Raw genomic sequence first — 27,251 nt, 5'->3', positions numbered from 1 at the left:
TCAAACAGTCTAGAGGATTTAGACACATCTTCCATTGATGCATCTAAATCTCCTGCAACATTGCACTGTTTTCCCCCTGACCTGTTTGCACTTCTAGCCAAGCAGGTTGCCAAGACCAGGGCAAAGCGAGGTCCATGCCAGTCCAGCCAAGCCAATGGCTGGGACACAGACACTTCCAGAGACCAAATCCAGACCCCAACTGCTCAGCTCCAGCAATGCTCCCGGGGAGCAGCCTCCCCCATGCACCATCACCCTACATTTCACCAGCACTGGCTTTTCCTTACTTTACAACCCAGCACGACCCCCAGAGCACTGACAGCCCTGTCTGCACTGGCAAAGATGGGACCCACCAGTCACCAGCGCCGCTGGTGAGAGCGGTCGTGCGGGCCGGGCTCAAAGCCGGGTGAGAGACGGGCCCCAGCCCAGCCTGCACTGCAGCTGCCACCGGCAGGAACTCAGCTCCCAGTTCCACCAGCGCAAACCGGACTGGGGAGGTGAAGATTCCTCCCGCACAACCGCCAAGCAATCAGGAGTCCAACCAGGCCTGGAACCCCATCGCCCCGCTGCGCTCCCAGAGATTCCCAATCCCCAGAGAAGACATGCTCACGCTGGAAGTAATTTGAACGCGGGACCTGCTGAGGTCACCACAGGCATGGCTCACGCTCCAGCTGAGAGAGGGGAGGGGCATAAGGCTGTAATACCCTTTCTTACCACAGGGGGCAGGTGTCAGTCGGACAGAAATGGCTAATCTTTGGGGCACCACTCACAAGGTTCGCTCTGGTCAGGCCTAGAGGACCATGGCAGGGGCCAGCTTTACCCGCTGCTCTAGGCATGAAGAGAGGGAGAGCTTGAGTGGGACTGCACGGCACAGCCTGCCTTTAACCTTGGTTTCCCCATCAGAGAGCCCCTCCCTTGGGACACGAGCTCCCCATGGAGCGTCTAGTTTGGATTCCGATGAGCCAAGCGGCCGGGCAGAATGTGCAGCTCCCTTGACAGCCAGCGGCTGGGGCTGGAAGAGCCGGCTACGTGCCCCGCCGGACCCCATGACCCACTCCCACCATCGAGCTCCCCAAGGAGCGGTGAGGCTGGAGAACAGAAGGGGCTTTGTGCATTGGACTTGGAATCGGGGCGAAGCCACAAAGTGCAGCGAGTCTGCGGCTCTCGGCCTGGCAGATCTGGCCCGGCTCAGGAGTCTGCTATTGCCAGCCCTGGCTCCTGGGACAACACAGCCTCACGGGCCAGTCTCAAGAGAGGAGCCCCTTTGGCAACTACTGACCTGGGGGGGGAGAGGAAGGAATGGTTTCACATAAAGAGGAGTTGAAAGGGGTTTCCCCTGCCGCAGCTCATGACGTCGCTAGCACCAGGCAGAACTGGGAGCTTCCTTCCCTACCCAGCCCTAGGGGGGAGGGACACCAGCCACCGGGACAAGAGAGAGGGTCTTTACTCTGGCCTCAGCAGGGGAGCGAAGAGGTACCCAGGGCTGTGTGAAGACATCGGAGTCACACTGAAGTCAGCGAATGCTGTGTGCGCATTCAGCAGCTCAGCTTGGGGGTGGTCCCTGGAAATCTCATCACTCCCCTGCTCAGAGCCCGAGTTTCTTCTGCTGGGAGCAGCTCTCGCTTTAGCACCAAATCCGTTAAGAGCAGACAGATCCCCCAGCACAAGGCCAGCGCAGACCCTAAAGATATAAACATGGCCCACACCTGGCCCAGCGCCGGGCTCCCTGCACACTGCCGGCTCCTAAAGTCACACAAACGCCCGCCATGAGACAAGCTGCGCTGGGGCTCAGGTGCTATGAAAACAGATTGCCCCGCCCCCTCCACACTCAGCAAAGGCACTCAGGTCCCATCTGAGGCCACAGCACCTCCCAGCTGCCCGCGTTCCAGCCCGAAGCCGAGACGACTCCCCCCCTCGGGTCGCTCCTAGGCAAGTGGCAGCCCAGGGGCCCGTGGCCAGTCCTATGGGGGGTCAGGGGGTCTTAGTCTCACCCTCTGGGCCAGGCTACAAGCCATCGTTGTAGGCTGCTAGACCCTGGGTAGGTGGCAGCTGAGGGAACCAGGAGCGACCTCTTGCTGGGCCGAGGGCAGGGGCAGGATTCAGAGGGGGACTGATTGACTCTTTGGGACACTTGCTTAGAGAACGGAAGCTGCGGTGAGGGAAGCCAGAGGTGCTGGGTTTGGGAGAGGGTGAGAAGAGAAGGGGTTTGGTCATTGCTCCCTTCACCAATTCTCTCCAACAAGGGTGTGTGGGTGCAACTGACTGATGGCCTTCGTGACCCCAAATTAAAAGGACCCTGGGTCCTACCCCACTCAAACAGAGCCTCCTTGCTCCCCCGGCCTGGGCTCCCCCAACCCTGCTGGTGCCCCTCAATCCCAACCCACAGCCCCCCGCTATCCCAGCCCTGGGACCCCCCCCCAGCTCAGAGCTTCACTGGTGCCCCTCAATCCTGACCCACAGCCCCCCGCTATCCCAGCCCTGGGACCCCCCAGCCCAGAGCTCCACTGGTGCCCCTCAATCCCAACCCGCAGCCCCGCCAGAGGGAAGCAGCAAGGTGGAGAGTTCAGTCACACGAGCGCCACCTTCGGTTCAGACATTTTTGCCCTTCTTTAGCAAACCATAACTCTGGCTTCCCCTGCGCTGGCAGGACACGGCTGGCTGAGCCCCTCTATCGGTGCTGCCGGGGGCGGTGCTAGAACAGGAAAGGGGCCAAGCAGCTACAAGACACACTGCACACCTGCCCCCTGGTCTCTGCAGCCAGCTGGCTATGGCCAGCCCCTGTTCAGCCTGAGCAGCTAGGGGCTCCCACCCGGGCTGTGAGCCCCACCCCTCCTCTCTCCTAGACCCCGCAGACGGGTGTGTGTGTGTGTGTGTGTGTGTGACACCAGCAGGGAGCACCCCTCTCCCGGACAGACGCAGAGTGGGCACAATGCCGACAGTGCCTCCCAGGGCAGGGTTCGCAGCAGGAACCACGGGGGCGGGGGCAGAGCCAGAGCAGCTGGGAGAGACCACCCCAGTGAGCACGGCAAGGAAGCTATTGCCGACAACGAACGCCGACTCCAGCCTCTCGCATGCACACACACAGTGATCCAGGCTCCCTTGCGCAGTCTGTGTCTGGCATGCGGCCGTGCCAGGGTCCTGCCAGCACGATGCGCCTCCGGGAGCAGGGCTGAGCCGGCTCTGGTGGCGGTACCCAGAGGCAAGCGGATGGGATGAGGTGCAGCGAGAGTATCTGGCTCGTGGTCCTGCAGGGGGGAGGGGGGGGGCTGCATCTTCCCACCCAGCCTCCATGAGTGACTCAGCCCAGCAGGGCAGGGTGATGGAACAGCCCCTCACCCCAGCTCTGTCTCCAACAGCCTCAGCTTCACATCCACGGTAACCCTGAGAAGGCAAGGACGGCAGCTCCACGGGCGGGCTCCGGGCCGGGGCTCTGGGCCTGCCCGTGCTGGCTCTAACGGAGCAGGGTCTCCATGGTAGAAGGGGGGTCAGGAAGGTGCCTGTGCTATGGCCCGGCCTTGGCAGGCGGAGTTGGCCGTGGGAGGATGCGAGTTCACGCCCGCTGTGAGGTTGGAGTGTGTGTTGGTGCTGATGGTGTAGTCAGCCGGCTGTGGGGGAGACAGAGGGGGACAGCGGGTCAGACAGGGGCTCAGCCACTCCCGCCTGCAAGCCGCGGGCTCCCCCATGATAGGCCTGGCCAGGAAGGCAAGGGACAGGGGAAGGGCTACTGGAGAGACGCCAGGACGTCTGCAAGGGCAGCAGCTCAGCAGCACACAGCAGGGCAGAGACACCCACCCAGGGAGCGAGGTCTCAGGGCTGGCCACGCGCCCGAGCCCTTCATACCAACGGCACAGAAATCAGGCAGGGCCGGCGTGGGTCAAAGGCGTCCACACAGCTGACGGGGGGTGTTACCGGGCCAGTCTCAGCCATGAGAGGCCTTCTGCCAGACTCCAGCTGGTCTGAGGGGGCGTTCGCTTCCCCAGGGCCGGAGCAGGTCAGAGCGAACCAGCCTTGGCTGTAAGGGCTGGCTGAAGGCAGGCGTGGAACTGGGCCGTCTCCAGAGCCTGCTGCAGTGCATGGGGGGTGGGGGAACCCCCGCCGGGCCAGGGTCCCAGACCGGGGCAAACGCCTCAGGGAGCGCAGGCAGGACAGACAACAGGCCTTACGTGCCGCCGGAAGAGCCGCTGAAGCAGGCTGCGCTTGGGGGGCTCGGGGAGCTGCTTCCAGTCCAGATCCGGGGAGCGCATCCCATTTGGTCCAAACACATTCAGGTCTTTAAAGCACTCGGTCTCAATCATCTGGGAAGAGGCACACGGGAAAGCTCAGCGGGAGGCACCCGGGGCCAGAGGGAGCCCAGAGATGGGACCGTCCCCCAGGCGATCAGAGGCAGGCTCCCTGGGGAGGGCACTCTCCCTGTGCCTCTGGGAGCAGGGGGCTGGCCAAGCCGGATGCACTGGGGTGCCAGCACACTGGCGCTACCATCCCTGGGAGCCAGCAAGAGGAGGGACAGCCCCATGTCCTGGAACTAGGGCAGGATCGGGCTCTTCTTTGTATTCCTCAGTTTAAGCCATGGGGCTCCTCCCGGGGCAGCTCCCTCCTGCTGGGTCACCCTGAGCTCCATTCCCACGCACCCTCCTCGGGGCTTGCAGCTGCAGGGCAGAGGCCTGGATCCCAGCTAACCCAGGCTCTGCCCCAGCCTGGTTTCTGGTGGGATGGGGCAGAGGTCCTCCCAGACCCTGCCGTGGGGCCCAGCTGCCCAAGAGGGAAGCCCACCACCCGTCCTGCACACCCGGCATACCCCACAGCCCTGGCACGGAGGCAGAGGGCTCAGCCATCAGGGCACCAATCTTCCTCTGGGGAAAGCAGACAGGCCAGAGCCCCCCAACCAGCGACATGGACTCAGCCTCCCTCCTTGCCAGCTGCTGTGCCAGAGAGCGGCATGGGGGGCACTGTCTGCGGGGGGACAGTGGGGTGAGGGAGGAGTTCGGCCTTTAGGGCTGCAGAGTCCCCCCCCCCCTTTACCTCATTCTGCCAGGGGATAGAGACGCTGCCCGTGGCGAATTTGGCGTAGAAATCACTGTCCGTTTGGTCCAGGTTGACACCCTTGACGGTGGAGAACTGCTCGATGTCCAGCACGTCCTTGCAGTACACGGCCCGAGGCTGCAGGGCCCATGGAGAGGCTCAGTGTGGGGCAGGGGACTGACCACCCCCAGCATGCTCCAGGGCCCACTCCCCTGCTGCTAGTGGCCCCTGGGCTGGGGAAGTAGCCCCCTCAGACTCAATGTGCACCCACTGGAGGATCAGCCCATCACCACTGACCCAGCACTGACTCGTGGCCCTTCCGCCCCCACCCTGCCCCCTCCTGGGCTCTTACATCTGGCACAAACGACGGCTTTATGACCCCGGCCTCCAGACGCTTGAAGTTGATGGTCCTGAAGAACGGATGCTGCTTCACCTGGGCGGCCCCGTCCTCCCCGCAGCCCAGTCGCTGCTTCGGGTCCTTGGTCAGGAGCTGGGGAGACAGGGACCAAGGCCCAGTGGTCACACCGGGGGGGGTGGGGGGGGGTGACGCCGCAGACTGAACGCAGTGCAGCGGGCTAGATAGAGCGGGCAGGCGCTGCCACCACAGCCGGGCGCACAGGAGAGCACTGGGGGTGGGGAGGAGCTTTGTATGGACAGTGGCACCCCCAGACCCCAATGAGCCCAGAGCCCCAGCATGCCGGGCGCTGTCCCCAGTGAGATGGTCCCTGCCTGGTGAGCTCACGCTGCACTGACAAGAGACTCATCGCCCTCCATTCACAGAGGGGCTGGGGCTGTGTCCACACGTCGAACACAGCAGCGACGTCCTCCCACAGCTGTAGCCAACCCACCTCCCGGTCGAGGGAAGAATTCGACCCAACGCTGTTTATCCCAGGGGGTGGGTCAGCAGAGCCGTGGGATTTCCTCTCAGCACTTCCCCTCTTCCCCAGAGCTAGAAGCTGGGTAGTGTCTGCAGCTGAGAGCAGCAGCAGGCTCTAGACTGTGGGCCTGTGGGGTCAGGGAGGAGTCACATACACACAAACCCCGAGCGGAGCAGGCCTGGGCACCCCTGCTGCAGGCCTGGGCACCCCTGCTGCAGGCGCCGGCCCCCACTGCGGACAGACAGGCCTTACGGGAGGGGCACAGGGCCCGGTGGCTCCAGCTGCCAACTCACCATCTTGCAGATGGCCTTGGTGTCCTCAGTGAACTTGTCGGAATACAGCTCCTGCTCCTCCTGCACCCGCTTCTCCACCTCCTCCCGCTTCACCCTCTCCTTGCGGGCGCGGAACGGCGACTGCCCCTCGATCATCTCGTAGATCAGGCAGCCCAGCCCCCACCAGTCTGGGCTGAAGGTGTAGCGCTCGTTGTTAATCACCTCCGGAGCTGGCGGGGCAAGAGCAGGGGGCAGCCCTCAAACAAACCCCATTCGGAATCACCCACCAGCTCCCAGCCAGGCCCCGAGGCCAGGCTGCCCACAGGTGGGAGAAAGGCCCCCGCCACAGAGCACAGCCGTCCTGCCTAGCGGCTTCCCCCTTGACACCAGTACCTGGCCCAGCGCTCTGGGTTCCAGCCGTCCCCCTGCCCCCGGCAATGGCAGCCCCGACACCTACCCATGTAGCCAACGGTCCCGACGCGGCCACGGATCATCTCGCCCTCCGGAATCTTAATGGCCAGCCCCAGGTCCGAGATCCGAATGTGTCCTGCCGCGGGAGGGAAATCAGAAGGCTCAGCGGTGGGACTGCTCACTACCCCCACTCCATCTGGGGTTCCCAGCTCCATGGGCCTGCCGCCTCCCTTCAGCAGGCAGCCCTTCGGGGACTGAGGCATCAGCTGCTTGGGCTAGTCTAAGGAGATGGGTTTAGGGAAAATCATCCCACAGGGGAAACAGAGGGAGCCACTGACCTCAGATGCAAGGCAATGCATGCGACGTCTCTCCCAAAGGGGGCAGATCGTCCCCTCCCATCCCAGAGCATGGCACCACCTCTACCCTCAGCAACAATGAAATGCAGCCACCTCTGGGGTGAGAGCAGCAGCCCAGGGCTGGGTGGGGAATTCCAGCTCAGCACCCCCTTGTGCGGTGCAGACACTATTCTCAGAGGGGCATCTCAGGTCTGATACCCAGAGCCTGAAGCCGTCCCACCCATGGCAGGAGTCTCCCCCTTCACCCTGACATGAACGTGGATTCCCAGGCTGCTCTGTCTCGGGCGCCCCCCTCCAGCTGGTGCTCTGCTGAGCCCAGCTCGTGGGGTGAGCCATACCAGCCGGGGCAGGAGGGAGCCCGTCCCTTGCCCTGGGAGGCGGCTCAGGGCTGGGACCAGCCTGGGTGGAATACGCAGTGCAAGCCGATGCAGTGAAGAGAGTCAGAGCCAAGCAGCAGCCAGGAGGGGCCAGCTGGGCTCCCACTCCCACCAGCCTGGGAAGGGGCCATGTAGACACTGGCCGCTCCCCCTGGGCATTCCCCACTCACCGTCATCATCCAGGAGGATGTTCTCCGGCTTCAGATCCCTGGGGAGGAGAGACAGGCCTGGCTCAGAACGAGACAACTGGGACAGCCCAGGCTCGGCTATGTCCGCACGTGCTCCCTGGTTCTGCCTTGCAGCGCATGCCAGCTGGGGCTCACTAGCTCAGCTGAGTGCACTGGGGGAGGGCTGGGGGACCCAGTGAGCCACTCGGACACTGCTGGTCAGCGTGGTGTGGGAGCTGGGTCTCACAGCCCAGGCCGTGAGGATGGGCTAGATCCTAGTCAGTGAAGAGGGAGGGCATGGCCCAGCATCTTGTACCAGGAGCACAGCCCCAAGGCCTGGTGAAAGCCGTGGCCCGGCAGTGTGCAGAGCCTGAAAGGACAGGCGCAGAGCAGCGCAGGGAACTCCCCGAGTGCCTGGCCGATCAGGAGGTGCCCTGCAGGGAGCGATCCTGCCCAGCCCCTAGCATGCGGAGAGAGGGAGGGACTCACTCGGGGACCATCTCCTCCCTGGGTGAGCAAGTGCTCAGTAGCGGGACAGGGCATGCTCCCGACCCCACAGCCCGGGCACCGCCTGGAGGCAGACACCGCCACTGCGCAGCTCTCACGGGGAGCCACGGATGGCCCGAGTCAGGCCCGCTCACCTGTAGACAATGCCCTCCTGGTGCAGGTGCTGCAGCCCGCAGCAGAGCTCGGCGGCGTAGAAGATGACGCGTTCATCCTCGAAGCCGGGGTTGCCCATGTTGTAGATGTGGAACTTGAGGTCGCCCCCGTTCATGATGGTCAGCACCAGGCAGAGCGCGTCCTTCGTCTCGTAGGCGTAGGCCAGGCTGACCTGCGAGAGCGCCCCGCCCGGCAGCATCAGACCCGGCACCCTCGGCACAGCCAGGACTCAAACAGCTGTTGCCATGGCTGCATCGGGTTGTACGGACCGGAGGGCACAGGGGAGCATGCCAACTGGGTCCCCATGGCACCCCCCTTCTGCGTGCTTCACTTCAAACCCAGCCACCCCTTTACAAACACCGCCAGTCCCAACCCACGCGATGAATAGTGGGGTGTATCCATCCCACTAACACCCAGCGGGGTCCCCCCCAATGGCCAGCTCCAGGGAGAAGGGCTCCCGAACTGTCCCGGAGCCAGAGGAGGGAGCAAGCAGCAGCACCAGGCAGGGCTGGGAGCCCAGCACTCAGGAGAGTGACACTCACCACAAACCTGCTGTTGACTTTCTCCAAGATCTGCTTCTCGTTCAGGGCCATGGCTTCCCCTTTACGCTTCTTGATCCGCTTCTTCTCCAGCTTTTTGCAGGCGTACATCTTGCCCGTCGCTCGTACCTGGCAGGCACAGACCTGGAGGCACGCACACAGCACAGCATGAGGAGGCCAGGAAGGGCAGCGCCTGGTGCTTGGGAGAAGGGACTGGACTAGCTGGAGGAGACCCCTGGGCCAAGGGCCTGGCATTATCCTTCCAGGCATGATCAAAGCCACGTCTCTGTCCAGAGCCATCAGGAGAACGGAGTCTCGGGCAATGACCCGGCTTCCTGATCCCGTCTGGGCGAGAGGCAAGGGGGCTTCCCCCAGGGGATTGTGGGGTTTCCTGGCCGGCAGCAAACTGACTTATCTGCTCCAATTGTCTTTACAAAGCTCCTCTGTGTCTGGCCTCTCAACTCAGCCAGCCCCAAGCAGCCCCCCTGCCACACAAAGCCCGCCCAGGAGCCAGCCAGCAGGGCCCAGCTGCATGTCCCCATCAGCTAGCCCCAGGCTCCTCCATGGAGGGTGGGGACAGACAATGCCCTTGTGCCCATCCCTCACCACGGGGCTGTGCTCACATACTGGCCTCTCAGAGCCTGAATGACCTCATTTCTGGGCGAGGCCCCCCTCAGCCTGGCAGACAGGCCCCTGCCCAGTGCTCCTGGGGCTAGCAGTGCTTGGAGACCAGGGCCTCACCCGCTGGCAGCACTGCCCAGGCTGGTGCTGCCATCAAAGGGGATTATTTTACACAGAGGCTAGAGAGCCTGTGCCATGCACCAGGGAAACCAGCCCTTGCCCAGCCCCCCTCTCCGGCAGCACAGCCCTACCTCTCCAAAGCCCCCCTTGCCCAGGATCCGGTATTGCCGGAAGGTGTCCTTGGTCACCGACTGCCTGAAACGATAAAGCCACGAGGCGTGTTTAAGGCCCATGAGACCCCAGCTCAGTCGAATGCAGCCCGGAGACAGGCTTGGCCGGGCAGCCCTCACTCACCTTTCCAAGTACTTCCACTGCAGGAACCGGTCGAAATACATGCTGTCCCGATAGTCGGCGAAGGGTGCGCCGCTCAGGTACTCGTGCATAGGGCTGGGGGAGAGAAGGGGACGTTAGCTCTGCTCTCCCGGCTGTCCCACTGGAGGACCCCTCTCCAGCCCCACGAATCATGGCCACGCTATATCATGCGTAGCACCGCTAAAGGCCAGGCCCAGTACTCACTATAGACAGCTGCTGAAGAGGTCTTTACAGGAACTTTTCTGCAGGTTCTCCATGCACTGGTTCATGAGGGCCTGGCTGATTTCCAGCATGTAGTCTGAAGACTGAGGTGAAAGGAGAGCACGGCAGGTCTGAATCCTGGCTGACGTCCCCAAGCCCAGCCAGCTCCCCACCTGGGTATTTTCCACCTACCTGATTGATTCTTGGGTAGGAATCATGGGAGATCCCAAGCTGCCTTGCCCAGCCCTAGGCAGTCCAGGGCCTTACTAGGCTCCTAGCACCTTGTCTAGCCCAGCAAGAGCAGCGTGAGAGAAAGTGCAGCTGAAACCCTGCTCTCCGGCAGGGACGCAGACCTGCATCTTCTCCCTGCTGCCAGCAAGGGGCACCCTCCCCTCACAGACACACTTGCCTCTGGCCAGCCTCTGCCTGTCTCCTTCCCTTGTGCTCACGCTCAGAGGACGTGTGGGGGACCGGGCACAGACTCACCTCGCTTTTAAAGAACCTTCGGATGATCTCGTCGCCCATCTCCTTGCGCCGCTCATCCGGGGAGAGCTCGTAATCGATCTGGGCGGAGCAGAAAGGGGCATCAGACTGAGCTGGGCTGGATGCTCCATTGGTCATTGCTCTGCAAGGCCTGGTGCATTTCAGCACCGCTCCAGCCTTGGCAAGGAGAGGCGCATCCCTCTGCCAGCCCAGGAGGCCCCTCGGCACACCTGGGTTCGCCAGACCCAGACAGGCACAGCCCAGAGCGGTGAAGCCGGCCCCAAGTCTCCACATGCTCACACCCAGCAATGGGCAAAGCAGGGCTCTGAGCACGGCAGGGCTCTGCCTTTTCACCACAGCACCAACTCCCAAGGGTGAGGGAGCCACCAAGGCAGACACCGTGTTGGTTCCACACCTCTGCCTCCCATTGCCTGGCACTGCCGGAGAGCCTCCCGACAGAGGAAACGCCGCCGAGTGCCCGGAGGCACCACACTTCCCCCTCCAGCCCTTACATCAGGACCTGGCCTTGGAGACCAGACTGGATGGCCTGGGACTCCTCTCCCCACCCCAGCGCAGATGTGCCAGCTCCACCCTGTAGGCCACATGCTGCCCTTGATCCCAGGGGAGCTGGCACCAAGCAGGGTCTCGGCAGCTGAAGCAGCCAGCAGCATTACAGAACTGGGCTGCAAAGGGATTTCAGCACCAGGCCCGGCACTGCCCTGCCCCAGCTATCCCAGGGCCAGCAGGCCTGGCCTGACTTTTCTCCCCCTTTGTGCTGGAGCTCTGCCGAGACGCTCTCCCCCCTGCCTGGCCACGACACCCCTTGCCAGCTCAGGCCTGCCTGCCACGGTCTTGGGACAGGCTCTGTGCAGTGCTCATGCTCCCCAGGTACAGACCCTGCCCCTGTGCTGGGCACCATGGGGGCTGAGGCTGCAGCTCACGGGATCAGCATCTATTTGCTTGCCCTGGCATCATGGCTGGTGCCCCGGCTGGCTCCCGGGCGACCTGGGCACCCCTACAGGGCCTGACTGCATTTACCTGCGTGACGTTACTGTCAGCGAGTGTTGATGCTCAGGGTGACCGGCACTGGGCTAACCGTCCCCTCCCTGCAGTACAGCTCCCTGGACAGGCAGGAAGCTGGCGTGATTGGGTGGGGGCGGTAATATAGCCAAATGTTCCCACCCACCAGCCAAACAAAAGGAACAGCTGTGCGGACAGTGGGAGCCATTTATAACCAAACAACGAGCAACTGCCTGCGAAGGCGGGGGAGCCCCCGGCCGGAACAGCCTGGCCGTGGGGAGAGCTAACATGACACATTGCTCAGGGGGATTCACCCACGCTGTGCTGACCCCTGGGCTCTGCTAAGCACTCGCTGCTAGGCCTCCTGGACACAGCTCCAGGCAGAGCAACACAGGAGAGCTGGCTTTGCTCGTCTTCCCCCTGGGCCAGAATGGCTGCAAAGCAAGCAGGCACAGACCCTGCCTGGGCTCAAACACCACAGTCACCCCCACCACGGTGCTTGTTAGGCAGCAACGGACTCGGCCCGAGAGACCCCTGCTCTTCCGGTGGCCCACCCTGGTGCTAACACCGACACTAACATGCCTACAGGGCCTGAACTGGCAGAGAGCAGGGGACGAGCTCCCAGACGCAGGAGCAGCCAGGCTTTTTGGCCAAACCCTCATTAAAAAGCCAACCACACCAGGAAAAACCTACCCTGGGCCAAGCGCCTAGACAACCTCCCCGGCGTCTCCTTCCCGCTTTGCTCCTGTTGGCACGGGGGCCCCTGCAAGCCCCTCCCAGCATTCCTCCCCGATTTCCACCTCCCTGCCCAAGCCTCCCCATTGGGTGTCGGCGGTTTGCCTTCCTCCAAGAGCCACGCTCTTCTGCTATTAAAATCTGACCTGCCGCTCCCTCGGCCAGTGTTTTGGGAACTCGGCCAGGCGCTAGGAGACGGAGGACACAGGAACGACCCCCAGCGGCAGGGATGAGCAGCGGGTGAAGGGTTCGTTCAGAACTCACCTCTCCCATAGGGCAGCAGAGTCAGGTATGAAGCTGGCTAAGCACCCGGTCCCCTAATAAAGGGGGGCTGGGAGGAGAGCCAATCAGGGGAATAAACGGAGCAGGTGCTCTCAAAACCGTCCCAGGCTTCGGCCGCCTTGAACAGGAAGGACGGAAATAGGCTCTGGAGGGCCGGCATAGCGGGGATGGCTCACGGGTCGCCCTCATTCTCAAGGCTCAAGTGACATCTGTGTTTTCCTTAATAAAAAGGCCACTGGATGACAGCCATGAGAAACAAACAGGCTGGAATGTCCCATGAGGAGCTGCGTAAGCCTCTCCGAGCCAGCCCTGAACCAGAGTGCTGGCTGGGAGCTCTCCTTCCAGGACAGCTCCGGCAGGACCACTGAGGCCCCGAGAAGCTAGGGAATGGGAGGGGGCCGTAAAGCGACCAGGGACCAAGCTGTTACCAGTCCACTTTGCCAAGACAGGATACAGTGAGAGCAGGTGGCAGGGACAGCCCCCGCTGTCCCCATGACCCAGGGTGTTGTCCATAGCCCCACTTTACAGATGGGGAACTGAGGCACTGATCGGTTAAGTGACAGGACCCAAGATCACACAGTGATTGAGTGGCAGAGTTTGAAATAAAACCCAGTGGCTGCACACCTGTGCTAGCCACTGGGCAACATTTCCTCCCAGAGCAGGAAATAGAACCCAAGAGTCCGGACTCCCCGCCCCCTGCTCTAACCTACTAGACCCCAATTCTGCTCCTATAGCTGGGGACAGCATCCAGCCCCTCTCCTCTCCGTTCTAACTCACTAGACCCCACTCCCCTCCCAGAGCTAGAGACAGAACCCAGGAGTCCTGACTCCCAGCCCCCACTGCTTTAATCCACTAGAGCCCGCCTCACTGGGGAGGACGACCTGCCAGGTCAGCGATTCATCCATGGACACAGGGCAAGTTCAGCAACTCTCAGAGCCACATGTGGCCCCAGGCCATTTCCCTCCCCACCTTTGACATTTCCCGCCAGCAGCCAGCCTCGTAAAGAGAGCAGCCCGCAACACACCCCAGCACCACCAACAAGCCAGCGCAGCCTGCAAGGGCCCCCGGGCACGTAGCCTCTGAGAGCCAACGTGCCAAGAAAAACACACTCCGTGAAGAGACACCAGCCCATTGGCACCCGGCAAGGATGTGCGCAGAGACAGCTAGCAATCACAGAGCAAGTCCCTGGGGACCGCGCTGCAGGATGGATCCCACGTGCCCTCAGTAATGTCACAACAAGACAAGAGCAGGGCCGTGCAAAGGGGCTGTGGGGATTGCTCACAATTGGAGCTGGATGGCAGCATGCTGCAGGGGGGCCAGATGAGACCAAAGCACCGCAGTTTATCTTTCCTTCAGAATAAAGAGAAGCCTGCCCCTGGGATCGGGGCCCCACAGCACAGCCTCATACACACTGCAGCGTTATACATTGCATGTCTTTCCCCCTTTGCAATATGCCAAACTAGATCAGTGGAGCATCCCGTAGTGTCCAATCCCTGATGCCTTCCAAGGCAGGTGAAACCTCACTCCTCCACCTGTGCAAGCAGCGAGCTGGGAGTGAAAATGCTTTCCTGATCCCCACAGTCCCCGGGGATCTGACAGGCAAGCTGGGCTCCTTCCACCCCACTCAACACCACCAGCAACAGAGGCTCTGCAGGCCAGGCTAGGTCAGGCCCTCAGCAACTGCTGTGGAACCAGTTTGCAAACTGGGGGTGCCCGGTCTTTGACAATGAGGTTGCAGAGGCCCAGTGGGGGCAGAATCAGGGTTGCAGAGTCTGTATTCCAGCCGGACCGTCAGCGCCAAGAGGGGAGTGTGTGGAGGGACAGCTAGAAGAGCCGTTTCACAGCTAGACCGAACCAATTTCATCAGGGCTCCCAAGCACATTTTAGAGACTAGCCTCACATTAAACTTTCCTCAGCAAGTAACCCGACTGCACTAGCTCGAATGCTGCTACAGGAAAGTCCAGCCTCTGCCTTGGGGCCAGGAAGAGGGGCTCAGAAATCCAGCTCAGGCCTGGGCGACACACACAGCTGCTCAGGTTTACCTCACAGAACAATTTCAAGCAAAGCAAGTGAAACCGGTGCCAAACTGTGTGTGGACAAAAATGTCAATTTAATCCTGTTTCTAACAAGTTAGCCTGAAGTGGTAAATTTCCAGGCACAAGCTAAACTGAAATACCCAGTTTTAAGCTCGCATCAGTGTGCGCACACTGGGGCTCGCCCAGGTTTGACTAAACTGGTTTTTAAACAGACCTGAGTTTACCCGAGTGCGCCGGGTGTGTTTTGACAGAGCCCCCACAACTGTAAATCCACCAGTAGAGCAAGCAAACGACACACACTGGGCATTAAAACCCCCTCAGCGCTGCTCCACATCCCCACCTCCTCCATGCTGGCTTGGGATTTGAGGTTGCAATTTTTCCACCCACCCGTCTCCTCCACCCACTAGGCGCAACGTAGTGGCAGAGTTACGCTCTTCTAACCTGACAGAGACCTTGTAAGCCAGGCGGGACTTTACGCCACCCCCGACTGTCCTGGGGTCACTTGAAACCCACCAGCAAGGACCCAAAAAAATAAATCACTGGAAAGAAAAACTACAAGGCAGGTAGGTGTGAGCGGGAGACAGCCTAACCAGTGTCTTTAACGCACTGCCTTTCTCACCTGGCTTCTCTGGAGCCATCACTGCTGGCCCAATCCCTCCTTACAGCTCGCCTCCGCCATGAGGTCTACACCACACTCGACAATGGCTAGGCAACTGCTGAGCTGGGTCTGCTGCCCGTGACATGTGTCACCTTGTGCTCCCCCTGTGGTCCCTCATCACCTGGTTAGATGGTAGGAGCTGTAGGGCAGGAACTGCCTGCGTGTGCTCTGTGTGTGTCCCTCCCCGGCACAATGGCCCCCCCATCACAAACACGACTAGAGACTGGACACTGGTTTCTTTACTGGGACCGTCTGCACGGAGACGGCGCTTTGAGCGCACTCCCCGAGCTCACGACAGAACTCCAAGCATGCAGAGCCACACAGCCCCCTGGTGTGACGCCAGGCTGCATGGCTTGGGAGGTCTGCCACAGCAGCACAGACCCGGAGCCCCGCCAGGAAGAGAAATCCCACTGCTGTGCAGAGGGGTTAGCCCCTGTTCACAGGCTTCTTACAGACAAGCAGGGCATTGGGGAGGCTTTCCAGAGCTGTTAGCAGTTGCCGCGGTCATTAGCTTCTCTGTAATTTCCAACATGCCTAGAGGGCCCTGAGCGCGCTCTGAACAATGACGTGCAGACCGCAAAGGGCTGGGGTGCCCGTAATCCCAGCCAGGAAGCCACACGCCCTTTGCATATCGCTGCCTGGGCCAGGCAGGAACATTTCCAAGTGAAATGAGACCAGCCTACGCACAGACACTGAGGCCGATGGAGAGGGGCTGCCCCCACCCGGCCCTAGACACTGCTCTGGCAGCACCCAGGGTCCAGGAAGTGGCCAGAAGAGAATTTTCCCCAAGTTCAGAAGCATAGGGGGCATCTCTATGATGCTGTGCTCAAAGTCGCCTTCCCCCCAGGCCGGGCCAAACCGAATCTGACCTCATGACTGCACCAAACAGCAGCTGGGAGAGAGCACACAGGACTCAGAACCCACCCGACGCCAGAGAACTGTAGCCCACCCACTACAGGGTCAGAGAGCCAGAGACCAGGGGCATCCAGACGCAGCCCTTCCAAGACAGAGCTCTCAAGTTCAGGAGGGGATTCCAGAGCCAGGATTGGAGCCCTAAACCAGCCTGGAGTTATCCCAGGGACTGTCTCTCCCAATCCATAGAGAATGGATGGAGCGGGCCAGAGTCTGTGAAGCTTCTCCAGTTCAGTTTCTACAGCGTGCCCAGACTCAGTGACCCCAGATGAGCCTCAAAAGGGACTCTGCCTGCTAATTGAGCCAAGCATTCCCCACTCTGCCAGCTCAGACAACAGCATAAAGCAATACAAGAGCTGCCTACAGTGCCCTACAAGACAAAAAGATGCCCATTCTATCAGCTGGGTGGGAGATGGATTCCCCAAGCAGAGGGCCCTTCCCTGTCTATAGCTAACCACATGCATTAGAACCAGGGCAGAGGCTTGTGATTTAGCCAAGAGGCCTAGTTCTCCAGCGTGATAGCGCAGGAACATTTTTCCTCTCCAGGTATGCAAGAGAACCGTCTGATAATGTGGCCATCACCCTGGAACACAGCGATGCTTAAACATGGTCAGCCTTGTCAGCCGCTGCGTTGGAATGCAGGGGCTGCTCGTGGTGTGTAAGAGGAAAGACTGCTTCTAAAGCAGCCCAGACTCAAACAATCTGGAGCTTTAGAGACTGAAATCACAGCTGGGTCAAGAACAGGGACAAATTTCACCAAGACTTAAGTAAAAATTTTCTCCTCTCCATTTTTACTGGTGAAATTTGGATGTGAAATTTTATTGAAACATCAGAAGTTACATGCTTCACGTCACAAAATCTAAATCGCCTCCTTGAATCGCAATGAATGAGGGGCCAGGGCAGACTCTAGGTGTGGAAGGCGGTGCACATACGGGTGAGGCTGGTCAGGAGGAAACGCGGTGTTGCTCTGTCAGCCCACAAGAGAGGCAGGAGAGAAAGAGGGGATTAAAGGGAAGGACAGTGGTGGAAGGAGGAGCTGGAACATCCTGCAGAATTTTACTAGCTGGAGACAAAAGGGTTTGTATCTGGAGACATGGAAGAGTCCCAGTAGGTACATACCTGTACTTACCAGCAACCACCAGATCAACTTTGGTTGGAGGAGTTTTATTTAATTGACTTAGATGGGCAAGAATTTTTTTTTTTTTTTTAAATCTTCCATAAGCTCAAAGAGCCTCACACAAACCCAGGATTCTTTTTCAGGCATGTGTTTCCCATTAAACACCCATATGACTGGATTGGCCTTTCTGCCACTCAGATGCATCAAGACTATGCAAAAAAAGAAAAATGCTTAAGTTTTCGTACACCAGCTTGAATTGCTGGCAGGACTGGCTGCTTCCTTCGACACAGAGCGAAATTTTCCCCTGACCCAAACCAAATGGGACTAAGCAAACTCCTCTCCGTCTGAAGGGCAAAAGCTCCCTCAGTTACATAAACAATTTGGTAATGGGAAACACAGATCATTCTAGGAAGCTTACGTTTTCTATTAAACAGCATCTAAAATTGCCTCCTGGCATCAGAAGAGTCTAACAGCAGATGCACATGGATTTCAGATCAGAACTTCAAGTTAGCTAATGAAAAAAGCCCAAATCTTCTGGTGTGACCCAGAGTGAAACCAAGCCCTGCTGGACAGACCATGCTTCCAGAACCAGGAAACCTTCAAGGGGAAAAACAAAAAGCCCTTGAGAACGCCAAGATATGATTTCACTAGGAGGCCTGACTGAAGTTACACGTTATCTGGATGGAATTTTTGCACAGTTGCCTTAGAAAGGGCTGTGTAACGCACTGCCCCCATAGCACTGGTGCTAAGGGTGCACTTTAGCTATTTCATTTTCTCCTGCATCTAAGCACCACCTGTCCATCATCACCACCTAACAATCCAACAACAGCGAAAGAACATAGATGGAAGGCAAGTGACCTTTTCTCCCTCATGGAAACATCCTAGTGAATGCCATAGGAAATCACCACCTCTATGGAGGCTGGTATTTACAAAGCCATTTGAACAGCAAGAGAGAAGCTTGGAACCCTCCTACAGAATTCAATGGCAGAGATATTCTCTATGGCCCCATTCAACCATAGGTGTCTAATTGAAGCACATGAGTCGTCCCAAAGTCCCGCACAACTGGGCCCCCACAGCTCTGCTGTAGAATTCAATAGGATGGTTCAAAAGATCCTCATTCGATCTTACATCCTATGAGGCTTTAAGAGCAATTTCTAGTCCCCGTGAAGCTATGCGGGACGTTTCCATAGGACTGTTCTGATCAGGAGCTATATGAACGGTGCAGGGTGGGTTTTCTGTCTCACTGCACATGTTCCTGAGAGACTTCCAGCTCCCAGAGAGATCAGTTATTGGCAGAGCCAATGCTACATGGGAATTCCCACAGCCCGTACCCCCCCCCCATCTAGCACACCCCTACATCCACTTTCCCCTTCCCTTCAGAATCCCATTGCTTTCCATTTGCTGCATCCCTTCTCGCCCCCCGACGGAGCAAACGCAGGGCTCCCTACACTCCATATATTACAATGTCATCCCACCTGCCAGGGCCGGCTCCAGCTTTTTTGCCGCCCCAAGCAGCGAAGGGGGAAAAAAAAAAAAAAGCCAATTGAGTTGCCGCCGAAGAGGAAGACAGGGAGTGAAGGAACCACTGCCAAATTGCCGCCAAAGACCCGGACGTGCTGCCCCACTAACGGACGGAGTGCCACCCCTTTCTATTGGCCGCCCCAGGCACCTGCTTCCTTCGCTGGTGCCTGGAGCCAGCCCTGCCACCTGCAATCGTACAAGACAGACATCCCTCCTGCCATGATCCTCCCAAAACCAGCAGGTTGCCCTGGCTTCAAACTGCACCTGACCCCAGGAGCACCAGAGTCCCCGGGCTGCTGGTGACTAGCGGGGCTCTTACCACAGCATCAAGGAAGTGGATGCAGCGCTGCAGCTCTGGCCGCCTCTCGCAGAACTGACGGAAGAGCAGCCGGCCAATGGGCTGCTTGTCACACAGGCTGCTGTAGTCCCTTTCTGGAAAAGAAAGCCAAGGAGGAGATGGAACAGAAGCACGGCTCACGACCGTCCGCATCCGTACAGGGCCATTCCGCAGACACTGCCCTGTGCTGCGCCCCAGAGACCATCTCGTGGGCAGACGAGCCCTCCCAGCCCGTAACCCTCCACAGCTCTGTTCCCAAATGACTGGGTTCTGCGGATCACTGATGAAGGAGGCACACAGCTCTGGAGAGAAGTGCTTCTTTAGAGCACTGCTGCATCAGGCAACAGTGCAACCAGGCCATGGGATGAGAGCAACTGCCCTGCTTCTAAAGTACCACTGGCCACTTCCCTGCGCACACCTGGATCGCCGTTCGAGCTGGTGGACACTGGGTAGTGGAGCGGTAGACGGGGAGCATTGCTGCTGGCTGGCGGGTCACACAGAGCAGCTGTGATTTCAGCCCAGATCCAGCCGGTAACTCTGCAGGTGAATTCCTGCGCTGAGGCAGAGCCATAGGGACGTCCATGGGGCTCTTCCCAGGCCCGAGGATCCATCCACACAGAGTCACCGGACTTGGCTCATGAACAATATTTGTCTGTTGGCCACTGCGCAGCCTCCCGCTGCGAAGGCTCTGAAAGCAGCCCCCGAAGCAGGAAGCTTCTCCCCTAACCAGCAGGGCTCAGAACACCTGCATGTCGCTGCCTTGGTTAAAGGAACAGACGGGCAAGAGTTAAACGCTGGCTTGCACAAACCGCACCTGTTGCCTTAGCTGAAGTCACTGGAGCTCACACTGCATAGCATGGCTGGGATTTCTAGGGGACCAGTTCCTCAAGACAGTGTGTGCCCCCCTCAGGCAGCCCCCTCCACAGCCCCCTTTGCTCCAAACACCTCGGTGGCCCATGATTGTGGCCTCTGACCTCCCAGAGGCTTGGGTGCATCTGGACGCTAGGCCAGGCCTTGCTGCAACTCTCTCCAGAGAATGCATGAGACTCCCCAGGGCAGAGGGTTCTCATGCATCTCTCCTGCATAGCGTGACAGGGGCCCAGCTCCATGCTGGGTCCAGCTGCACACAACAAATTCCAGGCCAAAGCCCCCAGCAGCTGCAAGTTGTGAGTTCTAGCAAGACTAAAACATTGCAAATGTCTTTCCCGCCGCTACTCTCCTTTCTCTGAGCTGGAAACCGCCCCCCTGGCCTCTGCCTAACCACATTCCCAGGCCATATAAACACACCCGCTCCTTGGTGTTGCATCCCGAGTCCCAGTGGAAGGAACAGCCAAGCATGCATTAGGGGAAGAGTCACTGACATCTCCGAGGGAGCATGGGAGAAGGACACACTTATCTTGGATTCTGAGAGCGCCTGCCCCAGCACCCTCCCACTCAGAGCCTGCTCAGCGCGGGCTTCCCAAGAACCTTAGCTCCACCAAACTCCGCTGGGTGCTCAGGGGACAATGGCTCCTACACTCACCCTCACAGAGGCAGCAGCAGATCCACCCGGGCTTTCAGCAGCGCTGCAAGACGTGAAGTGCCCTCCAGAGGCTGGAGGGGGCCGGGGCTAGTTTGCTCCTCTTGGGCTCAGTCCAGCTTCTGGGGGAGCCAGGAAAGCAGCAAGCGGGGACTGCTGATGTCATCCCCCCCATCAAATCCTCATTAATGGAGGGTCTGGCCTGAGCAAGGGACAGTGCCCTCGCCCACCCCACCCCCCGATGTGGACACTCACCAGCTACCTCCTCCAGTGACTCTTTCGGCGGTGGGGGAAGGTCCCAGAGGAGCTGGGGCCAGGCTTCCTAAGCCCTGCCCAGTCACCATTCAGCCCTGAGCTAGGGGCAGAAAGGGCACTGGTGCTGTGCGCGGATCATCCCAGCCAGGGATGAGGACCAGGTCTGCCCTGACTGTATTACATCCCATCGGCTGCCTTGGATACTGCTGACCATGAGGTTTCACTGGGGACCCAGAGGTTGCTAATGGAGTGAGAGAAACTCCCCACCCCCCTGTTGTAACCATTAGACCCCGCTCCTCTTCCAGCGCTGGGGACAGAACCCAGGCATCCCAGCACCCAGTTCCCAGGGCACTAACCACAAGGCTGGGCTTGCAATTGGGGGGCGGGCCAGGAAGGAAAGATTCACTGGCACAGCAAGGCTGCGCATTCCCTGGAGCAAATGGCTCCAGAATGGAGCTGACTCAGAGCCGGCAGCCGGGACAGGCTCCTCCCAGAGACAAACAGACACAGCCCTTCCATCAAGGGCTTATCGCCCTGCTATCCCCTTGGACTACCAGCAGGTTTGAACCCCGGGGCCGTGCAGGGTGGGGCGATGCACGAGACACAGGGTCGTGCGATGGCGGTTGGGCATACGGGGGGGAGGGGAGGGCAGGGGGGGAGGCGATGCCTGCACACAGGGCCATGTGACGGGCCAGCAGGGGAGTGTGCAGGGGGAACCGATGCCAGACACACAGGGCCGTGCGACAGTAGGGGAGTATGCGGGGCGGGGTGGGGCGAGGCGATGCCGGGAACACGGGGCCATGCAATGGCGGTGGGGCGGGGCGATGCCAGAAACGTGAGGCCGTGCGATGGCAGGGGAGCGGGGAGGGGGGGGGGGGGAAGCTGATGCCGGGAACGCGGGGCCATGCGATGGCAGGGGAGTGTGCGGGGGGAGCTGATGCCGGGAACGCGGGGCCGTGCGATGGCGGTGGGGTGTGCGGGGGGTGATACCAGGCATGCAGGATTACCTGCAGATTGCACGTTTGCAAAAAACCGAAGGGGAGAATGATTCCTTCTGCAGCAAACACGGGACAAGCTTCTGCTTCCCAGCTCCAACCTGCACGTTCTCCCCTGGCCCCTTCAGCGCTCCACCCTCCCGGCTCCCAGCGGAGCATCGAGAGCCAGGCTCTGGGCAGCTCTTGGCACGCGCCGGGCCGACTCTCCCGAGAAAGCTGCAGCCCGGCTGTGGGCATCAAGCCTTTGGGACTCCATCATCCCCAACCCTGAACACCCCCTGCTCATTGTCCCTCCCGAGGCCCTGCATACGGCCCTCGCTCCCACCCTCCCGCGTAGCCCTGCTCCCTCCCGCTTAGGGCCCTACCAAATTCACCATCCATTTTGGGCAATTTCACAGTCATAGGAATTTAAAAATCGTTAATTTCATGATTTCAGCTATTTAAATCTGAAATTTCAGGGTGTTGTAATTGTAGGAGTCCTGTCCCAAAAAGGTCACAAGGCTATTGCAGGGGGGGGTGTCACAGTACTGCTACCCTTACTTCTGCGCTGCTGCTGGCGCCTGGCCAACAGCCACCGCTCTCCGGCAGCCCCGCTCTGAGGCAGTGCAGAAGTAAAGGTGGCAAACTGCGACCCCCTAAAATAACCTGGTGACCCCCCTGAAACTCCCTTTTGGGTCAGGACCCCCAATGTGAGAAACACTGGTCTCCCCCGTGAAATCTGTATAAAAGCACACAAAAGACCAGATTTCACTGTCCGTGACAAGTTTTTCATGGCCGTGAAGCTTCTGTCGCCCTGGTCCTGGAGCACGCCCCCCTCTTCCCCAGAACATGCCCCTTCTCGCACCAACCATTCCCCCTCCACAGCAAGAGCCACACCCCAGCCCCTCCTGAGCCGCCCTGCTCAGGTCTCTCAGGTGCCCCGGGGGTGCCAGCTCCTTGGTGCAGGGGACACGTCTCTCTGGGCAGATACGGTGCCCTAGTATATGGCACTGTACCTTGTACGCCGTTACACTGACGCCTGCCTGCCTGCTGCTGCCGCCGCGGGTGGCTGGATGAGCACTGTGCAGCTAATGGCTCCCCAAGACCTAGAGTCACGTGGGACCCTGAGGCCAGCAGGAGACCCGAGGGAAAGGCCTAACCCCTGCTGCAGACGCAGGAAGGGAGCTCTAGGGAGGTGGCACCCCGCTGAGGCTGGCTGTACCCAGGGGGTTGACTCCCTGTGCCCAAGTGCAGTTCCCCCTAAGCCCACACGTGTCGCTGGCAGAGGGTGCCCCAACCCCTGCCAGGGAAGGGCCAGGTTAGTCACGGACACTGGTCAGGGACATCCGTGCACCAGGGTGCCCTAGTGGAGAGCTGGGTCTGGGACAAGGTGGGGGCGATGCAGAGTCAGAGAGTGCTGCAGCTGTGTCTCCAGACACGAAGCCCCCCCGGGCCTGCCCCGCGGGAGGTGCCGCTTTCCTCCCACCCGCACTTCTGTCACACACGCCCCCCCCTCACCCGGGCAAGGGCGGGCGCATGGGGGTAGTGCCTGGCTGCTCGCAGGGGCGCAGGTGTCCCCAGCTGTATGCACGGAGCACACCCTCTCTCCAGCAATAGTTAACAGCCCTGGCCTTGACCCTCTTCCTGCCTCTCTGCCCCACCCTCCTCAGGCTCCCGATAAGCATCTCTCCTCTGTGCTGGCAGGAAACGATCACAGGCTTTGTTGTCAAGCGCAAGAGCCGTAGCATGGAGCTCCCCATAGGCCCCTGGCATTTCCCATTGCTCTCTCTGTACCCATTACCGCGCCACACTGGCTCTCTGCTGAGCGCAGCTCGGTGTGCCAGCCTGCTCTCCCCGCACGCTCCCCTCCTTCCCCGCCGGCTTGTACCTGCTCGTTCGCAGCAGGCACCCAGGCTCTGCAGCAAGCAGGTGTTGCCAGTTCTTGCACCACAATCCCTGCACACCCCTGCACGAGGCTCGTCTCCGGGGAGCAGCCGGGCTGGGGCTCGCCGCTTACCCAGGCCTTTCCGAAGGTCGTCACACTGGCTGATGTGTGGGAATCTGAGGATCTCTTTCCATTTCTTACTCCTCCCTTTCCGCTTCCCTCCACCTCCTGCAAGGGACAGAGAAGGGGGCAGGGGAAGGAGAAATTAATCCGGAGACAACCACCGTTGTCATTAGAGCCTGGACACCGAAGGGAGGGACAGACCCCGAGTGCTCACGCAGGAGGAACAGCACTCATGGCATCAGGACAGTGATACTTCACCTGCCAGCCAAGGACCTCAGCGCATCTTTAATCCAGTCCTCACAACCCCACTGGAGATGTGGGGGAGAATACTCCTCCCCAGGGGAAACTGAGGTGCAGAGAGGGGAAGGGACTTGGCCAAGGTGAGGCTCAGAACTGGGCCCTGAACCCAGCTTCAGACACCGGGGGAGAATGAGAGAGTGCAGATGATGCCCCTTCTCAGCAGTTTCTACAGGACTTTTCCCCCCTGTTAGATCTGCGGTTTTCCCTCCTCGCCTCCCCCTCACTCCCCGCCATTGCTGGAGCATCAGAATTTGGGAGAACGGGATCAACTTTACTCCAAAAGGTCCAGCTCACACCGGGCACCCAGGGCAAGGCAGGGGTGACACAGAATCAGGGAGCGCACGGCCTCCTTTTCACACTGCAGAACAGGGATGATCCAAAGCCGAAGGGAAAGAGACTCCCCGTGACTTCTATGGGGCTTTGGAGCAGGCCTTCTCCCAAGCACAGGGGAGAGCCTGACGGGGCCCTGCAAGGAGCAGCTCCCAGGGCCCATGCCAGTCAATAGGAGACGCGCCCACTCCTGTGCATGGCCTGGCCTCGGGGTGCTTGGCAAGCTGTTAATGGGTTATTCCCTGCCCCACCCAGGCAGGCAGCTACTGTCACCCCGTGCTACAGACGGGGCAGAGGAGGATTCAGCCCAAGAAGTCACAGCCCCCCACCAATGGGTGGAAGGGAAAGGGCCACACTTCTGTGTGTTCACGCACAAGCGGTTGCACTCCCGGCTCCCAGCCCTGACACCAGCCCCGCCATGGTCAATTCGTGCATGGTGCTGAGTGCACCCAGGAGCGGCTGAGCATCGTGGGGAGCACAGCACCTCTCCCAGGGGCTCAGCACCTTGCAGGATTCGGCAGGAAAGAGCCGCGGTTTCCAAGCGCCCAGCAGCCCCATTGCAGAGGAGCCAAGTCCCCCAGCCGGCCGAGCTCTGCACAGGCTGGCCTCCAGCGACTGAACGCGCTGTCCCTCTCCGCTCTGCTGTGTCTGAATGCACCGACCAGCGACTTGCTTTCCCCCCCATAGCTAGCGGCAGCACAGTAATACACGCACGTTTGGCTCTTCCCCTTCCAGCAGCACTAATATCGCAGTGCAAACCGTACCCTGACTGCAGGTCTGGGCAGGAGAGGGGCAGCCCCGCTGCCAGTTCTGACGGCGGCGACCTGGCAGGCAGGCTGCAACATGGGTTTTCTCCACAGGAGCTGAGCCTAGAAGCCAGAGGGGGTTTGCACTTCCTTCAAGAACAATGCCGCACTAGCTTGCTAATAACCATCTGGTTTCCTTATCGCTCAGGCTGGTTTATTGTTCCACACACCATTCCCTGCCGGCTGGGACTTGCTGGCTGCTATCTGCCCTCATCTGCGCGCAGAGGATGCAGGCCTGACTCTGAAGGAATGAGCTCATGGCCTGGCGTGCTTCCCCAAGGGACAGACAACCTGCCCAGCCTCCCTGGCAGCTGCCTGTCCGCCACAAGCCATGCGTTCCTCACCCCTCTGGCATCCCCTCTCTGTCCAAGTCCTGCAGGTCAAGCAGTGGCTCTGGAGAGGAGTACAGGGACCCTGGGAGTATATTCAGTGGGGAGTGGTGGTCTTTTCATTCTACGAATGTACAGCCCCTAGCACAGTAGGACAGAGACTCCCTGGTGCAAATAAATAGTAAGTCTTCAAGATCCAGAGCAGAGCTCTCAACCTGCCAGGGAGCGACATGCACAAACGATCCATCCAGGGAGTGTAAAGTGCTGGGAGATCCCTTCCTACAGTGTCAAGGCAGTGGCACTGCAACATCTGTTGTTGGGAATTCCTGGCATTTAAAATAACAGAAGGGAGGGGGAGTGTGTGGGAGGGGGACACCGCAGGGAACGCTGCGGGATCACCCCAAGTGGGGGAGGGGGGAGAACCCTGCAGAGACATTCCTAAGAGATGTTCCCAGCCTGATGCAACACCCACCAGGCCCCAGCAGAGTGCACCCACATTCATCATGGGGCCCTCCTCGGCAGGGAGAAGCAGCATTTTGGATTTGTTCGTTATGGAGTGACTGGACGGCGTGCCCAGGGCAGCGGCCCAGTCCCATCCTGTCATGGGGTTCCCACAGCTACTGCAGCAGGCCCAGGTCCTGCACACACCAGGCTGCTTCATCCCAAAGAAGTCAGCGGGCGGCAGTGCCACCGCAGCCTGCGGCACCAGCCTGGGCCTCCCACCCCTGACACACCCAGGCTGGGTCCAAGAGGAAGGGAGGCCAGGGCTGCAGAACAGCACAGACGAGCTGGCCGGGGCAGGCACCTGCAGCAGGTGGGTTTAACCCACCCAGGCATCTTACCAGCAGCTCCAGGGCTTTCCCGGGGTAGCTGCCCAGCCACAGGGCAGCCACAGCGCGCATGGGCTTCCTGCTCACTCCACGCCTGGCTCTCCGACATGTACAAAGGCTGGAGAGCGGAGCCTCGCAGCAGCAGGCAAGGAGCTACCATGGCCCCACCTCACTTTGCTCCTACTGCGCCCATGATACTGCATCCTCCTCCGCTCCCACCAGCAGCACAGCCATGAGGATGGGCCTGCTGGGTGCTCCTTCTCAGGAGGGCAGCCGAGCCCGGCCTCACCCCTGCCCCCAGGGAGAGCGAGCGAGGAGCAGCTGTTGGGAGTTCCCAACCCGCAGTGCTCCTTGCAGGATCCTGGCCTGAGACGCCCGCCCCAGACAGAGCAGCCACCCGCAGAGCTGCGCCTGTGAGACTCCAATGCTATCGCCCGATGGCTCCCAGGCCCAACTATGGGCTGCGGACACAGAGCAGGTACCTTGGAACTTGCCTTCGGAGCCTGAGAGCATCAGGGACTGGTGACCCGAACGGTATTGCATACCACTACCCAGAAAGGGCTTGCTCTCCCACTCTGCCCTGCACAGGGCTGGCACATCCAATGCCTAGAGCACCAGCTGGCATGTGGCTTTTGGGAGGGGGTGTCCTTTGTACAGGTACGGCATGGCCCTGCCCCGCCAGCAGGCCTCATCCTGCCCTCGACAGCTCCAAGGGGGCTCAAACACCATGGCCCAGTCAGTCTTTGGCCTTGCCACTGAGTCTGCAAACCAGGGGTGGGTCAATGCCAGCTGTGACATCAACAGGAAGGACTAGACCAAGAACCCATCCCTCCACGCTCACTTCACACCTGGGCACCGCACAGCTAGGA

General features: G+C 60.1%; 1 protein-coding gene across 1 annotated transcript; it reads right to left on the bottom strand.

Annotated features, from left to right (window-relative positions):
* Window positions 1–3,482: 3,482 nt before the first annotated feature.
* LOC135873702 (G protein-coupled receptor kinase 5-like) lies at window positions 3,483–26,542 on the bottom strand. The gene is made up of 16 exons (XM_065398340.1): window positions 26,395–26,542; window positions 23,797–23,892; window positions 19,014–19,126; window positions 10,417–10,494; window positions 9,934–10,034; window positions 9,712–9,804; window positions 9,549–9,612; window positions 8,680–8,820; window positions 8,119–8,309; window positions 7,481–7,518; window positions 6,624–6,713; window positions 6,188–6,396; window positions 5,369–5,506; window positions 5,017–5,154; window positions 4,161–4,292; window positions 3,483–3,602 (listed from the first exon to the last, which is right to left on the bottom strand). Exons 1-16 carry the CDS (start codon window positions 26,540–26,542, stop codon window positions 3,483–3,485), a joined length of 1,890 nt encoding a protein of 629 aa, XP_065254412.1.
* Window positions 26,543–27,251: the final 709 nt, after the last annotated feature.

This window comes from Emys orbicularis, chromosome 2, assembly GCF_028017835.1.
Source record: "Emys orbicularis isolate rEmyOrb1 chromosome 2, rEmyOrb1.hap1, whole genome shotgun sequence".
Lineage (NCBI taxonomy): Eukaryota > Metazoa > Chordata > Testudines > Emydidae > Emys > Emys orbicularis.
Note: the sequence above shows the minus strand (reverse complement) of the source record. Positions and strands in the feature narration are given on the sequence as shown.